Below are 20,501 nucleotides of genomic sequence, written 5' to 3' on the forward strand. Positions count from 1 at the left end.
GGCGTTGTGATCCTGACTGCAGATTTCTTTCCACCACCTCCGTGGATGAAAAGCCCACCCTGAACCGGTACAACCCTCTCGCCTCCTCACCCCCGGCCCCCTTCACCCCCTCACGGCGTCTCTGGCTGTGGCGGTCGGGGCCCCCTCACCGACACATGGATCGTGTTATGAAAATGTCTGGACTCAGACTGCGCGGATCCTCCCGCCGCATTAATGGCTTCAGCTGTAATGAGGCATCGAGTTGCCCGGGGAGGAAGTGATGGTCCGGGTTTGGTCTGCGTTCAATACATGCTGTGAAATATGGGGGCTTTCAGGAGAGAATGAGCAGATTTCCTGCTCCTGCAGGATAATGGTCGACTGTAATTACATTTATTTGCAAAACAACGGAAACTGAAAGCTGATTTCTGTGGTTGTTGCAGATGAAGGTCATCACCTCTTCATCATCTGTTTGAACTATGGACCATATTCGCATGACAGGGAAGCTCAAATGCTGTTGTCAAAAAGTTTAAAGTAGCACTGCTGTGTTCCAGGCTACGAGTCAAATAAACAGTGAATCTGACAAATCGTTGTCATTTCGTAGCTTCTGCACGATGTAGCGTACTGTAATGAAGCGGGCAGGTCTCTGCAGCCTCTTCATGCTACGCAAACATGCTAAAGTGCTTGAAACACTTTTGTGTCGGATGCAATCTGAACGTGAAAAATGTGTTCCAGCGAGCAGAACGTCACGTAACTTTGCCGACTTCACCAGAACATTGGTGTGCCAGCAAGACTGTTAGCGTTAGCTCAGCTACATCGTTAGCATCCAGTGTGTTTTACTTTCAGGCTTCAGTGAATGTGTCCAACATGTGTGTTGATGTTTCAGGATTCATTAACACCTTTCCTCTCGTCTCATGTAACACTATCATACGCTAATCTTAGCTAGGAAGGGGCTGCATGCTAACGTTAGCTGTCTTACAGTAGCTAGCTGGTTATCGAATCTGTTGTTTTCTCTTGAAATATGGCCCGATGTCCCTCCAGATTTTAATGATTAATCAGGAAGCGGTGAAACGATAACGACTTGTCAGATTCTTGTGTTTAAACCACCTGGAATCAGCAAACAGTACTACCTCATATTTTTGATAGCAGCAGCTTCCCGCTCTGAGCATAACATCAGAGGAAAATGGCCGTCATGTGAATCTGGTGTCTTTGTCCCCTGTCACTCCCATCTCCTTTAGTTTGAAGGAAACTAATAATAAGTAACTGCCAAAAACACCAGAAGGAGAATTCAGCACTAGTAGTTTAGTTACAACAATAACTGTTTTGCTAGCATTAGCTAACAGCTATCCCTAAGCGCACGCAAACACATGAATGAATCATGTTCGCGATCAAGACAAACGTTTCATGGTCTTCCTCCACTTCCTCGTCCATGCAGGTCATTCAGTGGTTGAACTGGTCAGGATCAGATACTACAGCAGCTCACTGCTTCCTGTATTTGATGGTGCGGTTGCAGCAGTTTTTCCTTTAATGAGACAGAGAACAAACAGCTTTCAGTGTAATTTTACTTTAGCAGCTGTTGTCACCAGCACAGATGATACGGACGCATTTACACCTTTTGAACGTCGGGGTAGATCTCAAACCACGGTCGGTCGGTGGGATTTCAACCCACTTTGAATGCTTCTTGAGGTGCTTCTTCTTGCACTACAGGTTAAGGTAAGTCAATCCCCATAGACCCCCATATGAAAATGTTCAACCTCTCTATAGCTAATTACCCCTTCAGAAACCTCTGGGTGATTTCATGTTTTATACTGTCTATGGCCTACACTCAGCTTTTGTGACCACCTTCTATCTGATCTGCCCAACACACATCAAGTGACTGAGTGTAAACAGAGTCTAAATCATTGCTTCTGGATCACCCATTGGTCTAATTTCTTTAATCTCTAGTTTTCCACATGGAGGGGAAATGCACAGAAAATCTTCTTAAAAGCGTATTTGTTTGTGAATTTTCTTGTTCGTGGGTCGACTTTTAGTTTATGCGGATGTTCATGTGGTCAGCAGTCAGGTGCTCGTGGAAAGGTAAGCTTGCAGTCATGCAGCACTTCCTCATTGTGCACCTCCCACACAGAATGAAAGAAGTGTTATCTCATCTGAGGAGTTATGTAATAAAGTGTACCATTTCCTGTTTGAAACAGCACCATATTTCTCTCCTCTGATCTTTCTATCGCGCAGAAGGAAACGGACATAATTGCTTTCATCACCGTCAGTCGGCTGTGGCTCTGACCTTTGACCTCCAGGAGCTGAGGCTTCGTCGGTCACACTACGAACATGCCAGCGAATTTCTCACTCTGTGTGTTTAATCGCAGGCTCGCCAGTTTTCCCCAGCAGTCATGTTATTGTTTCGTCGCCATCTTCGCCCACCATCTTTAATTCAGCAGTTTATGGCTTTGGAGTTGTTGTAGGATCAGGATCTGAGAGGTTCACTGGATTCAGAATCAACAGCCCGACGCCAGGCTGCTTGGACAGCAGCCATGTTGGTGTTTTTACTGGAGGAGACGACTTTACTCGCTCTGATGAACTGCTTCCCTTCTGACAATACTATGAAATGCCTCAGAGCGATTTAGCCTTTAGTTAAGCTGTCAATGTTTGGTAGTTAGGTCAGGGTTAGGGTTAGGGTTAGGTAGTCATTACAACATTTATGCAATGCTGAGTTATTTAATGGAACAGAGATCCAAGACTTTTTGATATTTAGGTATTTGTGCTATCTTGACCATCATCTCCGTCTTGTTAGCATTTAGCTGCATTAAATACTTGCCAACACTTAACAGTCAACACAGTAATTGCTTCATTTCATCCAGAAATGTTATAATATTGCTTTTAATCCAAACTGTATTCATTTTAACGTCCCAAAGGATGCATAACTGTCTACAAAGAACAAACCTGACGCTGACTGACTAAACTTGAACACAAGAAAACAGAAAAATTAAAAAAGAAAATGAGATCCTTAGGGGGTTGTTTTTCTCTACTTCAGTCAAGACTTTTAACTGCATGAGATCACATTCAACAACTTTCCGTCTCCTTTACATGATTTAATTTTGAAAGTGGGAAATTATGTGTTTTCCAGAGGGTTAGTCATCAGTTCACCCTCTTTGCTTACAGAGAGGCGGAAGCGGAGCTGATTCAGATGGGTTTTTTCCATTCGAGGCGGTTTTGGAGGTGAGACATCTTATCCATCTCGATCATGACTCGTCAGTGTTTGGACGTCGTGAATTGTTTGTGTACGAAGGTTTTAAATGTTTAGCTGCTTTCTCTGCCGGCCTGTAATCAGCAGCGGCGGCGGCAGATGGAGCTGATGGAGAGGCAGCAGAGGTGATGAACAGCTGATAAACAGCCATGAAGGTGGAGACGGTTTAAATTAGTTTAAGATTCTGCGGCGACGCTGTTTGAATCCAGCACTTATGGAGACAGGCTCGCTCTATAGCACCAAATGTGTATTAATCCACTGCTGAAAATAGTCCCAGACAAATACACTGTCGTCCTGTTTGAGAAAAGTTGACCAAAAACCAGATGTTTTAGTAAATGAGTCTTTTTTAAAAACAAAACTATATTTTTTCGCTCTTCTTCAGAGACACATTAACAAATTGTTGGTTTTGGTCCTGTAGAATAACACCAGGCTTTTCCTTTTAAGGTCTGGACTGTAGGATTTAGAAGGGTTATTGGCAGAAATTAAATATAATATTCATAGTTGTGTTTTCATCAGTGGATAATTACCTGAAAATAAGAACTGTCCTGTTTTTGTTACCTTAGAATGAGCTCTTTACATCTACAGAGCGAGCAGGTCATGTTTCTGCAGTGGTCCAGAACAGACAAACCAAACTCTGACTCTACAGAGGGTCTTTCAGGTGTTTTGTATTTTCAGCAGTGAGGTGAGGGGTGGTCGGTTGGTTGCAATCTGAAACCTCAATGCTGGATGCCACTAAATCCTCCTGCAGCTTTAAAGCACTGTGATGTGTTTAAAGGTTCAGTCTTGTAAACATCATTGGTTTGATTTCTCAGACCGTCACTGTCATTCTGACCTCATGCTGAGTCTGAGGAAGCTTCCCTGCAGACGAGCTGAGCGCTCAGAGTGACTGCTGACACTGAACAAACACGATTATGGTTATTAGTTGAACGACAGGAGCTAACTGGTGTCTGCGGGCTGTGAAATTACAGGTGTTTGGTTTCTTCATGCTGTATTTAAGACACGTTCAGAGTTTATCTTAAAAAGTCAATGTTGGATACAGTTTTTGAGAAAGCGACCTTTTTAAATGTGGTCGTGTAAAAACAAACAAACGAGACAAAGATGTCGTCAAAAAGCTCTAGCCTACTTTTCTCTGATCTAACTTTCATTGATAATATGACTCTCTGTTCTCACCACATCAGGTTTGTGCTTGGAGGATGAAGAAGAAAGAGACCCTGACATGAAGCCGAGAGGGCTGTGAGCGCAGATGCTGAGGCTGTTTACTTCCTCAGTTGTCAATCATCATAATCCGATAATAACGTCAACAGAGTCGAGATGTTATTCAGCCGAGTCAGCTTCAGGTCTGCCACACGTTTGCTCCTGAAGAGTTCGTGTGTGGTCACGTTTACTCACGAGGAGCTCTGAAAGTGGTGAAACCTGGTTCATTCATTGTCCACAGAGGATGGATCTCAGTGACTTTGTTGACCCTCTGTCGGGAAACAGTGCTGTCCAATCCATCAATAGCTGTCAAGCTATTTCAATTAAAACCATAAATGTCAATCACACGGTGGCGCTAGAGCTAGTTAGGGCATCACTAGTCTTTAGGATGCATCGTCTGGGAACCATGAATGCATTTACCAACATTTATTACAATCCATCCAATAGCTGTTGAGATATTTTAGTCTGGAGTGATGAACCGACCAACCAGCTGACCAACATTTCCATCTAGAAAGCCAGGGATGGAACTTTATTAACAAACAGTAAGTTAACAAAATATGTATTAGTGGAGCTGGCTCTTCAACATATCACACACTCAGCCAGTCCTTTCATGTCATTTCGTGAAGTCCTTCCTCAGGTCCTTCCTTTCTGGTCAAGCTCTCTGCAGGATCCTTCTTCTTCACTTTTTGTGGGTTTTCTTTTTTTGTTTTTTCTCACCTCAGAGCTGCAGATGCTGTCAGCTGATACCTGATCGCTCAGCACACCTACAGACTCGTCAGGTCAACATCCAACCGAGTGTTTCGTCCAGACAAATGAACGATGAGCTGCAACAGGATCGTCACCAACATCAGGCCAACCAGCAGGCAGGACGTCAAAGCCTGGCGTCCATAACTCAAATAAGTAAAATATTAACTCAGATCATTTTTTTTGTCCAGCAGCTACAGTGAATACATGCAAACAGTACAGAATACACACAAGAGTGATGAATTTTCATGATTATGAACAAATAGCTTCTAATGAAGCAGAAATCACCATCACCATGCATCACCAGTTTTAAGATGCAGTTCCTCCAGTTTCCACTAGATGCTGCTAAATAAAATATGAGAATGTCCAGCGTCTCTCTGCAGATACGAAAGCTAATGCGTTTTTTCCACCAGTTCAGTTCTCAGTCGATCATTTTAAGGGAAGGAATCTAAAAAGTGATTCTCTTCCTGAGTGAACCTGACAGTTTCCACTCAGGGTGGAGAGTCTGGTGGTTCGTCACTCAGAGCGTCCGTCCTTTGAGAAACCCAAAACCACAAAAAGTTGCTTAATTGTGTTTTTACTGGACATTTTCTCATGTTTTCATCCAATGTGAAAATATTCTGAGTCAATGTGTTTGATGTGACATGTTTTATGTCCAGAACATGTTAAAGGAACGGGTTCATCAGACGGCGCGGCGCCAACAAACACTCATTTCAAAAGTTTAGTTTATTATAGCAGAAGGCCTGAGTTACGTCAGTATAACGTAAGTTTCGTGCAGTGACTAAATAACTGTAAATGATAGCAGACACACCAAACTTTTACGATGATATCGACAAAGGAAATGTATTATTTAATGTGGGTCCGATCAGTATCGAAGCTGATAACAATCGGATCAGTGCTATCTGTCAAGTGAAGGAGGTCCAGGTCTCTGCTCTTTACAGGAGAGGGAGATCAGGGAGTCCTTCGTCGTGACTGTGCAGCAGCGTCTGCAGCGTCCTGAAGTCTTGCTGTCACCGTGAGGTTGCCAGGTTTGGTACCACGATGCCAATAAACTGACCAAAAACAAGCCACAGGCACTGCACAGAGCTGCTGGGCGGATGGATACGCTGCTGTTTGCCAAGAAATAGTTCCAGCTCAAAACTCCTCCTAAAACCACTAACCGTTATTTTTTTCACATATCTGTTTGTGTCGATGAAGCAAACAAGAAACGTGTTAATCTGTGAGCTTTAACGGTGTTGGTAGGCGTATTTTTAAACTTTGGACAGACCCGGGCTCGCTGTCCCCCGTGCCTCCAGTTTTTATGTTCAGCTTTGCTAACCACATCCTGACTCCAGCTCTGTACTTAACTCTCACTCCGAGAAAGACAGAAAGAAAGATAATCTGTGTATTTCAAACTATTCTTTTAACATTCGTTTAGCAATATGAGGTCAGAGATTGCAAAACTCTTCCTCCCAACACCTACTGGCCTCCGTAATGACGACATACATACGAACACAAACAACAATAAACATGAGAGCATAAATCACGAAGCCTTCAGCTTCATCAGCTGACGCCGTGCAGCTCTCTGAGCCTCCACCACCAATCAGCTGACTTCAACACTTCCTGGAATCCACAGTTCACTCTGTTTTGACAGTTCTGCTTCTCCCGCTTCCTCTCATCACCCAGAACGAGTGTTTAACACTCGGCCGTCCCACCCTTTCCCGTGGGACAAACAGGGCCTATTGTTAAACTGTTTGGTCATGTGACCCGTCCCGCCGCAGACTCACTTGACTGACGGCTCGATCATCACCGAGCTGCAGATTCACTCAGCAGACGGACGAAGTGCTGTGATGTAAACCTCATTACAGTCATTATGACTGAACTGCGTTTGTTGATTTATTGATCATTTTATGAGGTTTTTATAGAGGAGCAATGTTTGTTTCTTGCTCCTGCTGGAGAAAATTAACTCCAGCTCAGTCTCTAAAGGTTTTTCAGCAACCTTTACACAATTTGCTGGTTGCCAAAGAAAGTTTTTACACTCTGCATTTGCACTCTCAATTTTAGAAAATTGTGAATATAAAAAATTTATATTGGATTTCAAACTTTTTGGAAATATGAATGTTAATTTTTGCAGCAGTTGATTGTTGGAAACAGACCTGGAGACTGTTCTGTTATTTTGTTGACTGTAAACTACTAATTATTCAAGTTTTAGGCTGTAAATCACAGACATTGACATAATTAGCATAACTGTACTGAACACTCAAACAGAAGTGTAACTTTTGCTTGTATTTTCTCACTGTACACTAAGTTTGTACCATGCAGTTACTTCAGGTTCACAGATTCACAGATAAACAAAGATGTCAAAGCATCCATAGAAACCTGCCAAACAATTTGCTGATCCCTCAGCTGGTCTCAGCAGCTCACAGTGGCATCACTGATGCTTTAATTAAAAAAGGCAGTTCCATGTGGCATCTAGGCCTGTGGTAGCATTGTAGCAGCTAACAATAGCTAAAGTGGTGGTAGTATGATAGTATCTTAGCAGTTAGCATTGGCATCTAGCAGTTAACATTAACAGTATAGGTGAATCTAGCTGTATTGTCTTCTTCTGTTCCTCTTAGCAGTTAGCGTTTAGCATTTAGCATTAGCATTAGCTAAATGGTAGCATCGGAACAGTATTGTCTTTTTCTGTTCTTCTTAGCAGTTAGCAATAGCATTAGTATTCGCTAAATGGTAGCATTGGAACTGTATTGTCTTCCTTTGTTCTTCTTAGCGGTTAGCGGTTAGCATTAGCATTAGCTAAATGGTAGCATCGGTACTGGCCACTACCTGGAGCATCTCTGGGTCAGTTGAATGTGGCAGTGCTGTTTGGATTGTGTAGGAGCAGTGTGAACTGGCACTAGGGGGGGTGACTCTGGGACACCGGAGTTCACCGCCTAGCCTCCTGGAGGTGTCATGGGACTAAGTAGGCGAAACACCGTTGAAGGGAGGTATCCACCTGATGACCCCCAGAGACGTGTTAGGAATCACTGCTCTTTGGCAGGTATAGAGGCAGATTAGGGCTCCAAGGTTCTTCACTGAGAATGAATCCTCTGTTTGAGCACAAGGATCTTGTGTTCAAATTAACTTGTGTTCTGTGTTGCAGTATGAAACTAGAGATTTACGGCTGAATACAGAGTGCAGTCATTATAATCCACTGAAGCTGCTACGCTGACTATTAGGCTGTGTGCACCTGCGGGCATCGCACTGCTCATCTCTGTTTTCACATAGCTGATCTATGTTTTTTCCCCCACACGTAGCTTCATGGCCTTACAACAGCTAAAAACTACACACAGCTGTGTAAAAAAACAAGTACTTTTTGTAAAGAAAGTAAAATAAGTACCTCATTCTACCAGAGCTAATGTGATGCAGCAGAGCAACCTTGTGAGAATTTAAAATTTCACATGAAAATAAATCAAATCCCCAATCCTTTCTCTGAGACAATCCAGTTAATTATGCTAATCCAGGTCCACTGAATGTAGCCTCTGCTTCCAAACCCTGCATAACCAACTGTTTTATCACAAAAACTCAGCACAAGTGAGGTCAGCATGCAGCCACGTGCCAAAAAGGCAGAGTTTACGTGGTGCAGCAGGTGAAAAACCTCGTGATGTATATGTATGCGTATTTAATCCGACATGAGCAGGTGGAGAAACCTGTGAAACCGTTCAGAATCTATCTTCTGAGAAGCAGCGAGCTACAAACGTTTCCGAGTGACCTGTGAGCCCACAGGGGTGTCTGATTCTTACTTTTTGATTGAATATTCCTTCGATTAAAATCTGTTTTCCAAAATCAATAAGACAAACATTAGATGCATTGAAATCAAATGCAGAGAAGTATTATTTTGAGGTTTGTGTAGTCGGAGGTTTTCCCATTCGTTTCAATACATTTCCTTTAGCAGCATCTAGTGGACATTGGAGGAACTGCAGCTGATCACATTTTGCGTCATTCTAACACTAATTCTACAGACTGTCTGTTGTCTGTCCTAACAGGAAGCCTCGGCGTCTACAGTATCAGACACTTGATAATCAGACACAGTCCCAGGAACATGATGATGCACAAACAGGAGAAATGGAGGGACAGAAGGAGCAGGACATCTCCCAGCAGGCTGCTCTCCCTGGGGTGAGGCAGAGGAACGGCGGGCTGAAACGGTGGAGGAGGAGGACGAGGTGTAGCCTGGGGCATCTCGCAGTAAACACCTGTCCATCCCTGGTAACACTGACAGGTGAACTTCTGCTTCATGTCGAGGATGTCGTGGTTGTTGAGGTGGCCGCTGACGTGGAAGCGAGGGCCCCTGGGCGTCGGGTTGCGGTGGATGTGGAAGAAGCGCGGGTTCAGGTGCAGGTTAGCGCCTGAGTCCAGACTCTTACGGACGCACCTGCCATTCTTCTTGCAAAGGGCTTTGCTGCACAGCTTGGCGGCAGAGGTGACGTTGATGACATAATGTCCCAGCGGACCGTCAATGTACTTCTTCACCGTCAGGCAGTTCCTCTAAAGGAGAGAAGAGACAAACCACATCTCATTAGTCTGTGAAATTAAAGGATCTTAGTTGCGTCACGTTTCAAATCAATAACGACACGGTTTTAAGAGTTCCTACCTTCTAGGTATTGATTATTTGCTTCAGACACAATTTAGAAATTATGGGCTTAAATTTGCCAAACCGCTTATCATTAAAGATCGACATCTCAACACATATTAATTAATTTCTTTGTGTTATAAGTAATGGGTCGTTTGCTAAGCCTGTGGCCTCTTTAATTACTGCTGCATGTGTGGACGCAGTTACAGTGATAGCAGTCGTGGATTTACCTCAACATTCATTGAACTTATTGGATTAGGACTTCAATTTCCAACAGAAGTAGAGAGAAGCAGCGTCTCATTTTTAACTGACTGGCACTTTAGCCTGAACTCTGATACTGTAGCAGCAGAACCGACTCCTGCACACTAAATGTTCCGGTCCTGGCATTTTCCAGGACTTCGTAATGATAATTAAAAGGTTTCGAGAGTTTGACGACTGACCGTGGAAATGTTCAATTTGTGAGAATAAGATAATTTCCACCATCTCAGCTCTGTCATGTACGTAAATTTCTCTTAGTGATATTTACCTGATAGGTTTACTGCTGAGTTCTGTGTACAGGATGTAAAACAAACCACTGTCACACATAGTTATTTGATGCTTTGTCTTCTGGATTTGGGCAGAAAAAAAACTAATAAAACACTATTTTTGGCAACATTAGATTCTGGAGGAGAGAATAAAGTCTGTTCATGGTTTTCAAAGTCAGAAACTATGAAGTCTTGGTTTGTGCACAATGACTGCATGTGACTAATCTTATTATTGTTAGCTAACAGTTTGTGGCTTGTGCTATGTGAAGTATGATGGGGTGATGATCGGTTTAATCAGTTTCATTGATCTAATTTTGAGTGAATTTAAAAGCTTTTTGTTGAGAGTCTCTTGATTTGATGAAACCTTCGTAGTGCATGCTGGTGAATAAACACCAAGGTTGCACCACTTTAACCAGTTTGAACAGTGTTTTAAGGTTGTAATGTTCCTGTTACCTGTGATCGAGCGTACTCGGATGATCCCCAGAGGATGACACCTGATGCCCCCAAGGCGGCGCTCTCCCCAATGGTGTGAACCAGGTCGCTCTGAAACAGAGTGACAGGAGCATTTTAGCCCAGTAAACACCTGAATTTAACTCTAACTGTCCAGTTTCTATCACACATGCAGCAATCGAAAAGCTCGACTCCTTCTCTTCCACTTTTTACAAATGCTGTCATGGCTACAAATACACTGAGTGTCTTTTTCTGGGAGAGCATTTTTAATGTACATGCTCAACTATACAGACATCGCTAGAAAGAGGATGGCTCAAAACAATTTAATTCACTGAAACACAGCCACAAGGGCCAACCAAGCAAGGTTCAAGGTTGAGTAGTAAAGAATTGTGAGCATGTTGTTTGGTTCGGGTTGGTTCAATTTGCTAAATCAACCATGCTTCTTTAAGATGCTCACAGGGGGGCTCCTGCACGAAGGAGGCACGATTAGTCAAAAACCTGAAAACTTACCTCTGAAAGAACCACAAAGGTATAGGCATAGAAAGGTCTGGAGTAGACAAACACTGGCAATGTGGCATCAGTTCGGGCAATGGACGCGATCCTCATGGCTTCCTTGACTCGATAGTGGACGAACTTGACAGTGTTGGGGGAGGACTTGAGCTCGTAGTCCAGGTAGATCGATGGGTAGAGAGCTGTGCTCTCCTTCCAAAGCCACATCAGATGGTCGTTGCGTACGTGCTCAACGTTGGGGCATTCGCCGGTGTACCGTTGCGGGTGCTGCTTATACCCATAGTTGTAGCAGTCTGGGAACAGGTAAAACCCCCACAGTCCGTCCGGCCTGCGAACTTCAGCCAAGGCCAAGGTCAAGTTCATGAAGTTCTGCCCAGCCCTCTCAAAACTATCCTTTGCCTCCTTCTCAACCTTGCTCTCTGGCCAGTTCGGATGAAGTTTCCGGATCTGTTCCTTGGACTTGTTACGGTAGATGTCCTTAGAGCCCCAGTTTCTGACCCACTGAGGCCTCCAGTTCTCCCAGTCAATGACGCCCAGACCTCGAAAATCCTTGTGGGGAATTAGTTTGTCAATGTCAGCCCTTGCCTTGCTCAGGTGTTTGGAAATGCTCTGGTTCTGCGGTAGTCCACCGTTGATAGGAACCCCAGAGTTAGAATAGTATGGGTAGTACCCCAAGTGGCTGTGGTAGAATATGGTAACGTTTGGTCCACTTAGGGTTTCATTGAGGTTTGCTACGATGTCAAAAACACTAAGGTCCAGGTCCACCTTGAATCGAAGGCGGCAGGACTCAGTCGGAGCGTTCCACACCACAACGAAAGGCCGATGAGGGATCAGAGGCGCCCGGGCCGGCTTCATCTGGTCACCCCAAACTTGGAGCTTTACACCGACGCCAACCCACAAGGCCAGTACCAGGAGACAGAGCTCCATCGCCGCTATGGCCCCTGATTCCTCATGGAGCAATTAGTCGTCCTACAAAGACAGAAGAGAGAAGCGACATGTTTGGAGAGAAAGGAGACACATTATGGGCTTCAGTGAGCAGAGATAATCAGGCAGGTCTGTGAGAGGACACATGAGTGATGATCACTGAAGTGAATGCTCCAAATTCCACAACACAACAAAACACAAAGCACCAACTGTTCACAGAGGGAGCAGGATGCTGGTTCAAATCCCAAAGCAGCAGAGACAATTTGGGCAGGGAGAGCAGTCAGGATAAGCCCCCCCGCCTTATTTGTCACCATTTATCACCCATTAAAACAACCAGTAACTCAGAGACACTTTTTCCACGGGCAGAGGGTCCGATAGGGCCGCGGTTGGCAGATCCTGACTGATTTCATCCATTAAAAACATCACGGAGATAAATTCTGCTTTGGTGATGAACCCGACTCATCGACTGCAGTTTTTCCTGTCATCATTTTAACACGCAGCGATTACGGTTTTGTGGGAGAAATGTGCACCCCTCAACTGTTCTGGTGGAAATTCAGAACGTGGATGTCATCTTCGTGCATAGAAAGCTGCCTGTGGTGGAATATAAACTAAGTACAAGTGTTTTTACTATCTGCAGCATTAAACTAGTGAATCACTAATTATAATCTAGCGATATATATGATTCTACAAACGTTAACCGCTAAAAACCGCAACCACAGCTTCTGGATGGAAAGGAAATGGTCTACTGTCAGATTATGAATGAATTGTATTCTTTGGGCCAATAAATCTAAGATGTCACCATAAGGTTTATATGAACATAGAGTTACATCTCTACAAAATTAAAGTAGGTGGCACGCTCACAATAAGGTCCATGTGTTTTTGAGTAGGTTCAGAATTAAGCAGTTATTTCTCAATTTCTTCATTTCTCTACTTTTATTTAGTGGCTACAAACCTTAAAAACCCATTCTGTACACACATTCAGTACATACTCAAGCATGTTTAGTCTCTTTATAGCTCTGTCTTTTATTTTCTTCTGTTGGAAACTCGTCCCTCCAGCTCTTTATGTAAGAGCCCCCTCCCCATCTAATTGCTCTTGGCGCCCCCTCATATGCAAGTAATTCATATTTCAGTTTTTCCAGAGTCGGGGGAAAGACATCGTGACCCGGCTCTTGGGAAACACGGCCACTGAGGTTGCCTCCAAGGACGCCACGGAAAATCTCCCATCATTCTCTTTGCAGGATTGTAACCAGAGCAGGGAGCAGGAAACCGCCAGTGGGCTGAGGCTTCGCCGTTCATTTCAGCTTTTCATTCATCTGAGGGGGCGCTGGCCTGGAGCTGAAGTCCTCTGATGACTTTAATGGCACGAGAACTTTATGATGGCAGTAATCTTGGACGTGGATCAGTGAGTCCAGAGTTGGAGAAGACAGTGGAAGAAAGAGGACTCAGATTTATAGACACAAAACATTCTCAAAATGCTTCCTTCACAACCTTTTAAGAAGACTGTAATTCATTCAATTCATCAAATCATCAGGAAGTTTCCTCCTCAGCGTAGGAGAGCGTTTCTTCAGTTTCATAATCCTCCCAGCTGGATGGTTTCTCTGGTGATGCTGATCCAAGACAAACAGAGTGCGGTGAAGCCACTCAGGCTGTCCTCCAAACCACCGAAAGGCCCAGAACCTCTGGAAACACCACGACTCCGGACCACAAGAAAGACCCCCCAAACACAAAGTCTGAGTCCAGACTGACACAGGAGACTCAGTTTGATGCTTTGTCTCAGACAGACACAACTAAACGGTAAAAAGCAGCTGAACTCAACTAATTGGATCCAGATGAGGACGGGGTAAACCATCAGTGCGAGCTAACCCTCACTGAGCTGCTGGCATGCCTCTCAGGACGGCAATGTGGGTGCACCAGTTTGGTTCAGACTGGAAAATCTCAACAACCATAACTACTTGATGGATTACCGTGAAATATAGTTCAGACATTCATGGTCTTTGAAGGATGAACTGTAACAGATTTGTTGTTCTCTTACCTTTCACACCATCGTCAGGTCAATATTCTAATTTGTTCATGACTTTGAACCAAAGACCTGCACACCAGAGGGGCTGAGACCAGCATTAAAACAAATCAACAAATTCAAATGCAATTAGCTCACAGGTGCAAAGTAGATCCCTTAGAGTTCAACCTTGGTTAACTCACATGTGAACTAATGCTGTTGACCTTTGAGGGAACCGTCAGCCACAGAGTCCAAGCTGGAGGCTTCGTTACAGGACTTTATTTAACCTCGTATGAGACAGAAGACAATCGTCCTTTGAATAAACCGCAAACTGATCTAATGAGGTTGTGGTTGACACTTAGAAAGCTCGCTGGGGGAGCTCGCCACTCACATGCTGGTGCGAGTCAGCCACACGAGCTCTCCGGCCTCCTTCCTGTTCGGTCTTTACTGGGACGTTTACTCCCCTTGGCATTTTGTCCCCAGTATCGTGCATCATTTTCAACAGCTCTCAAAGCCATCAAGCCTGCGTTAGCTGGGTTTTATCTGTGGCGTTTTGGCAGAGGTGTGCGTGGACGTGATGACGTTGTATTTGTGGGTCCCAGGCTGGTCTGGATGGGCCTGAGCGAGCGTGTTTGATTCATGACCGGCTTCAGCAGTGTAATCTGGAAAATATGAAGCCAGCCTTGAATTAGCAGTTAACGATCCAGCGTGAATGTCCAACAACCAGAGACAGAGGGACAACACTGTGTGTGTGTGTGTGTGTGTGTGTGTGTGCGCGTGTGTGTGTGTGTGTGTGTGTGCACGTGTGTGTGTGCGTGTGTGTGTCTGTGTGTCTGTGTGTTGGGGGGGCTTTAAAACTGCAGAAAGTCTGAGTCAGACTGATTTGACTCCCAACATGTGCATAGATTATGAGTGTGTGGCATTACAAATGACAAGTGTGTGTGAGTGTGTGTGTGTGTTTGTGTAAGAAAGATGGCCGTGCATTAACGCCTCACCCGATCCATCACACACCCCTGAACCAACCAGAGCACGGAGCCTGTTGGGTCTCGCTATGCAGAGTATAAACGCTGGCTGAGAGCCTGAGGACGGCTTTATGTTCAGGTCTTATAGCACATACACCAAAACATTTATGACTTGTTTTCTCAAATTAATTTATTTACGTGATAATTTCTCAACAGAATCTAAATTATTCATGCGTGTCGAACATGTTGAACAAACTAGTTGAAGCCTGCTGAGGCCTTTATGTTCCATCGATCTCACGCACACTGATTGTACCTGGTTCATGTCCAGGTTTCAGTGGAGTCTTGATTATGTTCAGCTGTGGGTTTCAGGCTGCGGTGTCTCTGCTGCAGTTTCCAGATGTGAGTTTATGGTTTTATTAACACCGCTGCTCAGGCGTTTCACTGCTGAAACAACGACAGGCTGCATTTTACATTTCACTTTCACAGTTTAGTCATTAAGTCCATCTGTCCACCCACATGTCCCCTGTCTATGTTTAATCCAGAGAAGTCCTCAGAACTTTTACTAAAGTGAAAGTCCTGCATTCAAACATTAACCTTAATAAGAGTACAAAAATATTAGCATCATGAGATCCTGGGTGGTTAAAACTGCACAGGGCATCGTGGGCCGCCCCCTCCCTGACCTAGACTCTATATATGAAGGCCGGGTCAGGAAGAGGGCGAGATCCATCACCACGGACCCCAGCCATCCGGGCCACAGACTGTTTGTACCGCTACCATCAGGAAAGCAGAACAGGAACATCCGCACCCCCACTAACAGACTGAGGGACAGCTTCTTCCCCAGAGCTGTTAGAGCTATCACCACCAGCAGCCCCCCACTGGAGTCAGAGACTGTGAGAACTGTGAACACTGCACACCGCACTTTACACCTCCACCTCCACCTGCACCTTCTGTGTACTTAACTTTTAGGTACACACATACACTTAACTAATTATATACATTTTAGTATATTGGCACATTTCATTTTCATTGGTATATTTTATTGTCCACTGGTATATTTTATTCTGTCAGAACATTTCACTTCCATATTCTATCGTTTATTGTTTAGTATATTTTATTGCCTTAGTATATTTTCATTCTGTTATATTTTTAATTGCTTTACGAATATTTTTATTGCATGTTTATTTTATTTTATTGTAGTTATCTTAATTTTATTCTTTCTAATCTTCTTATCTTTCTTACTATCTGTTCCTTATATGGGGGTTGCAATGAAAATTTCATTGACATGTCAGGCTCAGTGACAATAAAGACTCTTGAATCTCTTGAATTGAATCTCTTGAATCCTTACAAAGCAAAAATGAAAGTATGCATCACGCAGAAAGACTCATTTCAGAATCATGTATTTTACTTGATTATAGTTATCGATGCATGAATTATGCCTCCCTTCAGTGTTGAAGCTGGTAAAGGTGGAGCACTCATGTTTAACATCCATGTTGTCACTCATCCTGCGTCATCTGCTTCCGCCTCAGTCTTGGGGATGTCCTACTTTTCCCACAATCCAAACTATTGATGTCAAAACAGGTTTTATATCAGATATCCAGTAGGCATAGGTAATAACACCTCACCTGAGAGTCTGAGCGCAGATTTTCTTTTTCATTTCTTTGTTTTTTATAGACATCCCTGAATTGACCACAAACCTGTCCTTCAAACAGCCGGTGTCCAATCAGAGCATAGCAACCGTAACTGGGCACCGCAGGTGTGTCAAACTTTGGACTTCAAACTGATTGCATGAGGCTCTAGTAGGACAGACACACTATGTTAGCATGTCTGGCTATCAGAGCATCAGACTCCAGGCTTCAATGACCTTCCAGGAACCACCATGACCCCTTGAGCTGAAGTCAGCTTGATTTTGGATTTTTGATGGTGTTTCTACATCTTCTCTTGTTTCAAGCATTTATTTGTATTTGTGATTTGTGTCTTAAAAGTAATTTTACATTTGATTCATTTCAGTTTTTCTTCACTTTAGAGCTTTCATAGCCAAATAGCCTGGTCACTCATCAAATACAAATGCCCTTTAGTTTCAGAGGACACTCATGTTTCCAGAAGGTGGGAATCATTCAGTGAAAGTTACTGTAACCAAGAAATGACAGGAGCAAAAAATAACCACGGAGGTACTGATAAAGGTAGTTGTAAATTAGATATTTAAAGACATGCCGTAAATTATGACCAAATCGACGGTTAAAGTTTGATGATTAAAAGCAAGGAGATCCTCAGTTAGAGGATAAAAGAGCTGATAACACACCTTACCGTCCCTGCTGACCGGGCTGAGGATCGAGACCTCCCGTTCGATGATTTCCTCGTCTCTTCTGTATAAACCTCAGATACTGAAGTTGTCCATCTGATAGGCTGCTGAATTGTCTCTGTGTCTGTCCCCCCTCTCGCAGGTCCCTGGCTGATCTCGGGGCAGAGATGCCCCACTATTGTTGGCTTGGCCCCTCCTCATCTGTGTCCAACAGGATCCTCATTCACTGGACCAAACGGCAGATGAAGTCTCGGACAGTGAACAGACTGGAGCGTATTCTGGAGTCCAGAGACCTGCTGTGGTTCACAGTTACCTGGAGACTTGACATAACTTACGAATTTACTCCCCACGACAAAATATCTAAATCGTTGCATATTGATGGAGAAGAAGAGTTAAAAAACCTGCTGATTCAAAAAATGAATAACTGTAATAAACTGCTAAACAAAATATCTCTGGTGGACATTCAGAGCAACACGTATGTGCACACACTTTACTTCCAAAACAGAGTAAACCTACATCGACCACAAATGCAAATAACCAACAGCACACAGCAGCCTGCATGCTATGCTAACGGCTCCCAAGCTGCTCAGCACGGCAATGCTTTGAGCTAAATGTCACTGCTTGTATGGCGCTATGCTAACATGGTGATGTTTAGCAGATACAACATTTACCATGTTTGCTATCTTAGTTTAGCTTGTTAACATGCTAACACTTTCCACTCACAGGTTCGTCAGGTATTTGATCCTAAACCAAAGACAAGCTGAGTTTTCGGATCACTTAAGCTACTACAATTCGTCATGAAGGGGACATGAGTGTCGCTAATTTCATGACAATCCATCCAGCTGTTGTAACAGTTGTAACATCTGTACAGACTTGTGTTTGCGAGACTCCCCAAAAATGTATTTTGAGATTTTCATGGGTCCTGAGGTTTTAATGAAGGGGTGTGAGAGCCCACACTACCCAAACCCAGAAACTCTCGACCAGACGCCAAAAAGAGTCACTCCAAATGTTTAATTATCTGGATTTTGCACATTTTAACGATATTTCACTGTTCAATCATGTTGTGTGTACATTTGATTTCTAAGTATGAGCATCAGAAAAGCCTTCATCACGTTTCCAGGCTACAGAATTCAGCCAGGGACAGTAGAAATGTTTTCACCCCTTAGATACTTGTCTGTTGGCCTCAAATCAGTCAAATTAAAACAACTTACCGAGTGTTAAGTTTAATTGTTGAATATTTCTGCCCCCAGGTTGCTAAACTCCCTAAGCCGTGGCCTAGAGGTCGGAAGATCGCCGGTTCGATTCCCTTACCGGACCGGCAGAAAAATGTGGGTGCAGTGGAGTATTCCCTCCCCCTCCATTAGCCGGCTGATGTGCCCTTGAGCCAGGCACTTAACCCCCCCAATATGCTCGCCGGGCGCTTGATTGCAGCCCACTGCTCCTGTGTGTTTCACTGCATGGTGCATGTTTGCATGTGTGTGTGTTTCCCCAGTGATGGGTTGAACACAGAGAATAATTTCCCAGTCTTGGGATCAATAAAGTAAATAAACTTAAACTAACTTAACTTAAATTCCCAGAAAAACTACAAAGGACATGACGTCAGTGTCTGCAGTGGCAGCTACGATGCTCCTGTCAGGCGTTTCTCTGCCGTCTGTATGTTTCCAGCTGAGAAAACATTGTTATTGTATAGACTTTCAGTGCAGCCTCACCTCTGCATCAGCACTGCAGAAACATCCAAGAACCATCCGTTCACGGCTGCACAAACAGACTCGACACCAAAGCTGACTCTGCATCGCACTTCCTAGCAGCCGTCACACAACACCACCTGAGCCCGACTGCAGAGCTTCCATAAACTGTAGATACGATCAAAGGACATTCCTTCAGCTCGAGACCTTCCTGGAGAAACAGCTCAGCAAAAACTGCAGATGGTGAAGAAATCCCTTCCAACCTTTCCGCTGGCTCAAAGGCTGAACCCAGTGCACCATGCAGGAGTTCACCCCGTCCATTAGTTTTCAATGGGGAGGCGAGGGGAACGTCTCTAAAGGCATTGGGAGATAGTAAGCAACAACTGGCATCTCTTCTTTTTAACAGTGTCTGGAAGAAAATTGTGAGTTTGTGGTAAATTTTGTCATCATTCCGAGTTTTGAGGGTACAAAATAAAGGCTCTATGAAGGTTTGCATATTATTATCTTTTAACTGCAACAGTTCATTGTAAATGGCTTGTTTCAACTTGCCTAAGAGAAAATTATAAATGCAAGAAAACCAGTGTTTACCGCAAGTTCTCTGAAATGACTCATACTTGAGAATGAATCTGTATGTACAAGCTGTTCTTGCACAAGGCCCATTGTTGTTTGTTCTGTCTTTAGCATGAGCTGGTTAGCAGATCGCGTAGTTAAGTGGGCGATGATGGAGTGATGAGCTACTTCAGTGGAAGATCAGTATCCTGTTGTGGGTTTGACAAGGAGCTGCAGCACCGACAGCCAGCTCCACGGTAATTACCGCACAAATGACCTGCACAGTTATCTCTGTTATAATAACACTTTGTTCCCTCGTGGCCTGGTGGCGACATGTCTGTGGCCTCTCATCAGTGTGTGGCTCAGAGGTCAGAAACCACTGCTGAGGCGACTCTAGCAGGACTTTAGACTGCTCCACTGCCTGGTTTTCTCATTTTATTTTTCCTTCAGAAACAGCCCCCACTTCATCTTTACAGACTGGGTCCTCCGAGCAATGCTGCTCTGCAGGTAATACAGCAGACGACTCCACCACACACAGACAAACTGCCGCCGACGCTCGGTTTCACAATGCAGAGATGTGGAGGTGAAGCGGTTCCTGTCAGCTGCAGAAATACTGGAAACGCTGAGCGAAGCGTCGGCCAGGCTGAGGGAACGAGGAGAAGGGTGGTCTCCATGATGCTTTGTCATCAGTCCATAGTATTTACATAGAACAAGCTGGCCTGCAAGCTTCAGATCTCCCCCACACCTGCATTTAGGTGGTGCATTTAATGCGATCAGCACATCGACTCACAGAAACACCAGATGGAAATGATTGTAATGTGTGTCGACACTTTTAAAACACATTAAATCTGCCTGAAAC

General features: G+C 44.1%; 1 protein-coding gene across 1 annotated transcript; it reads right to left on the reverse strand.

The window, feature by feature from the left end:
- Positions 1-9,172: 9,172 nt before the first annotated feature.
- On the reverse strand, positions 9,173-12,154 carry hyal6 (hyaluronoglucosaminidase 6). The gene is made up of 3 exons (XM_041939619.1): positions 11,228-12,154; positions 10,721-10,810; positions 9,173-9,658 (listed from the first exon to the last, which is right to left on the reverse strand). The coding sequence occupies exons 1-3, from the start codon at positions 12,152-12,154 to the stop codon at positions 9,173-9,175; spliced, it is 1,503 nt and encodes a 500-aa protein (XP_041795553.1).
- Between the last annotated feature and the right edge of the window lie 8,347 nt (positions 12,155-20,501).

Source organism: Chelmon rostratus, chromosome 6 (genome assembly GCF_017976325.1).
Source record: "Chelmon rostratus isolate fCheRos1 chromosome 6, fCheRos1.pri, whole genome shotgun sequence".
Classification (NCBI taxonomy): Eukaryota; Metazoa; Chordata; class Actinopteri; order Chaetodontiformes; family Chaetodontidae; genus Chelmon; species Chelmon rostratus.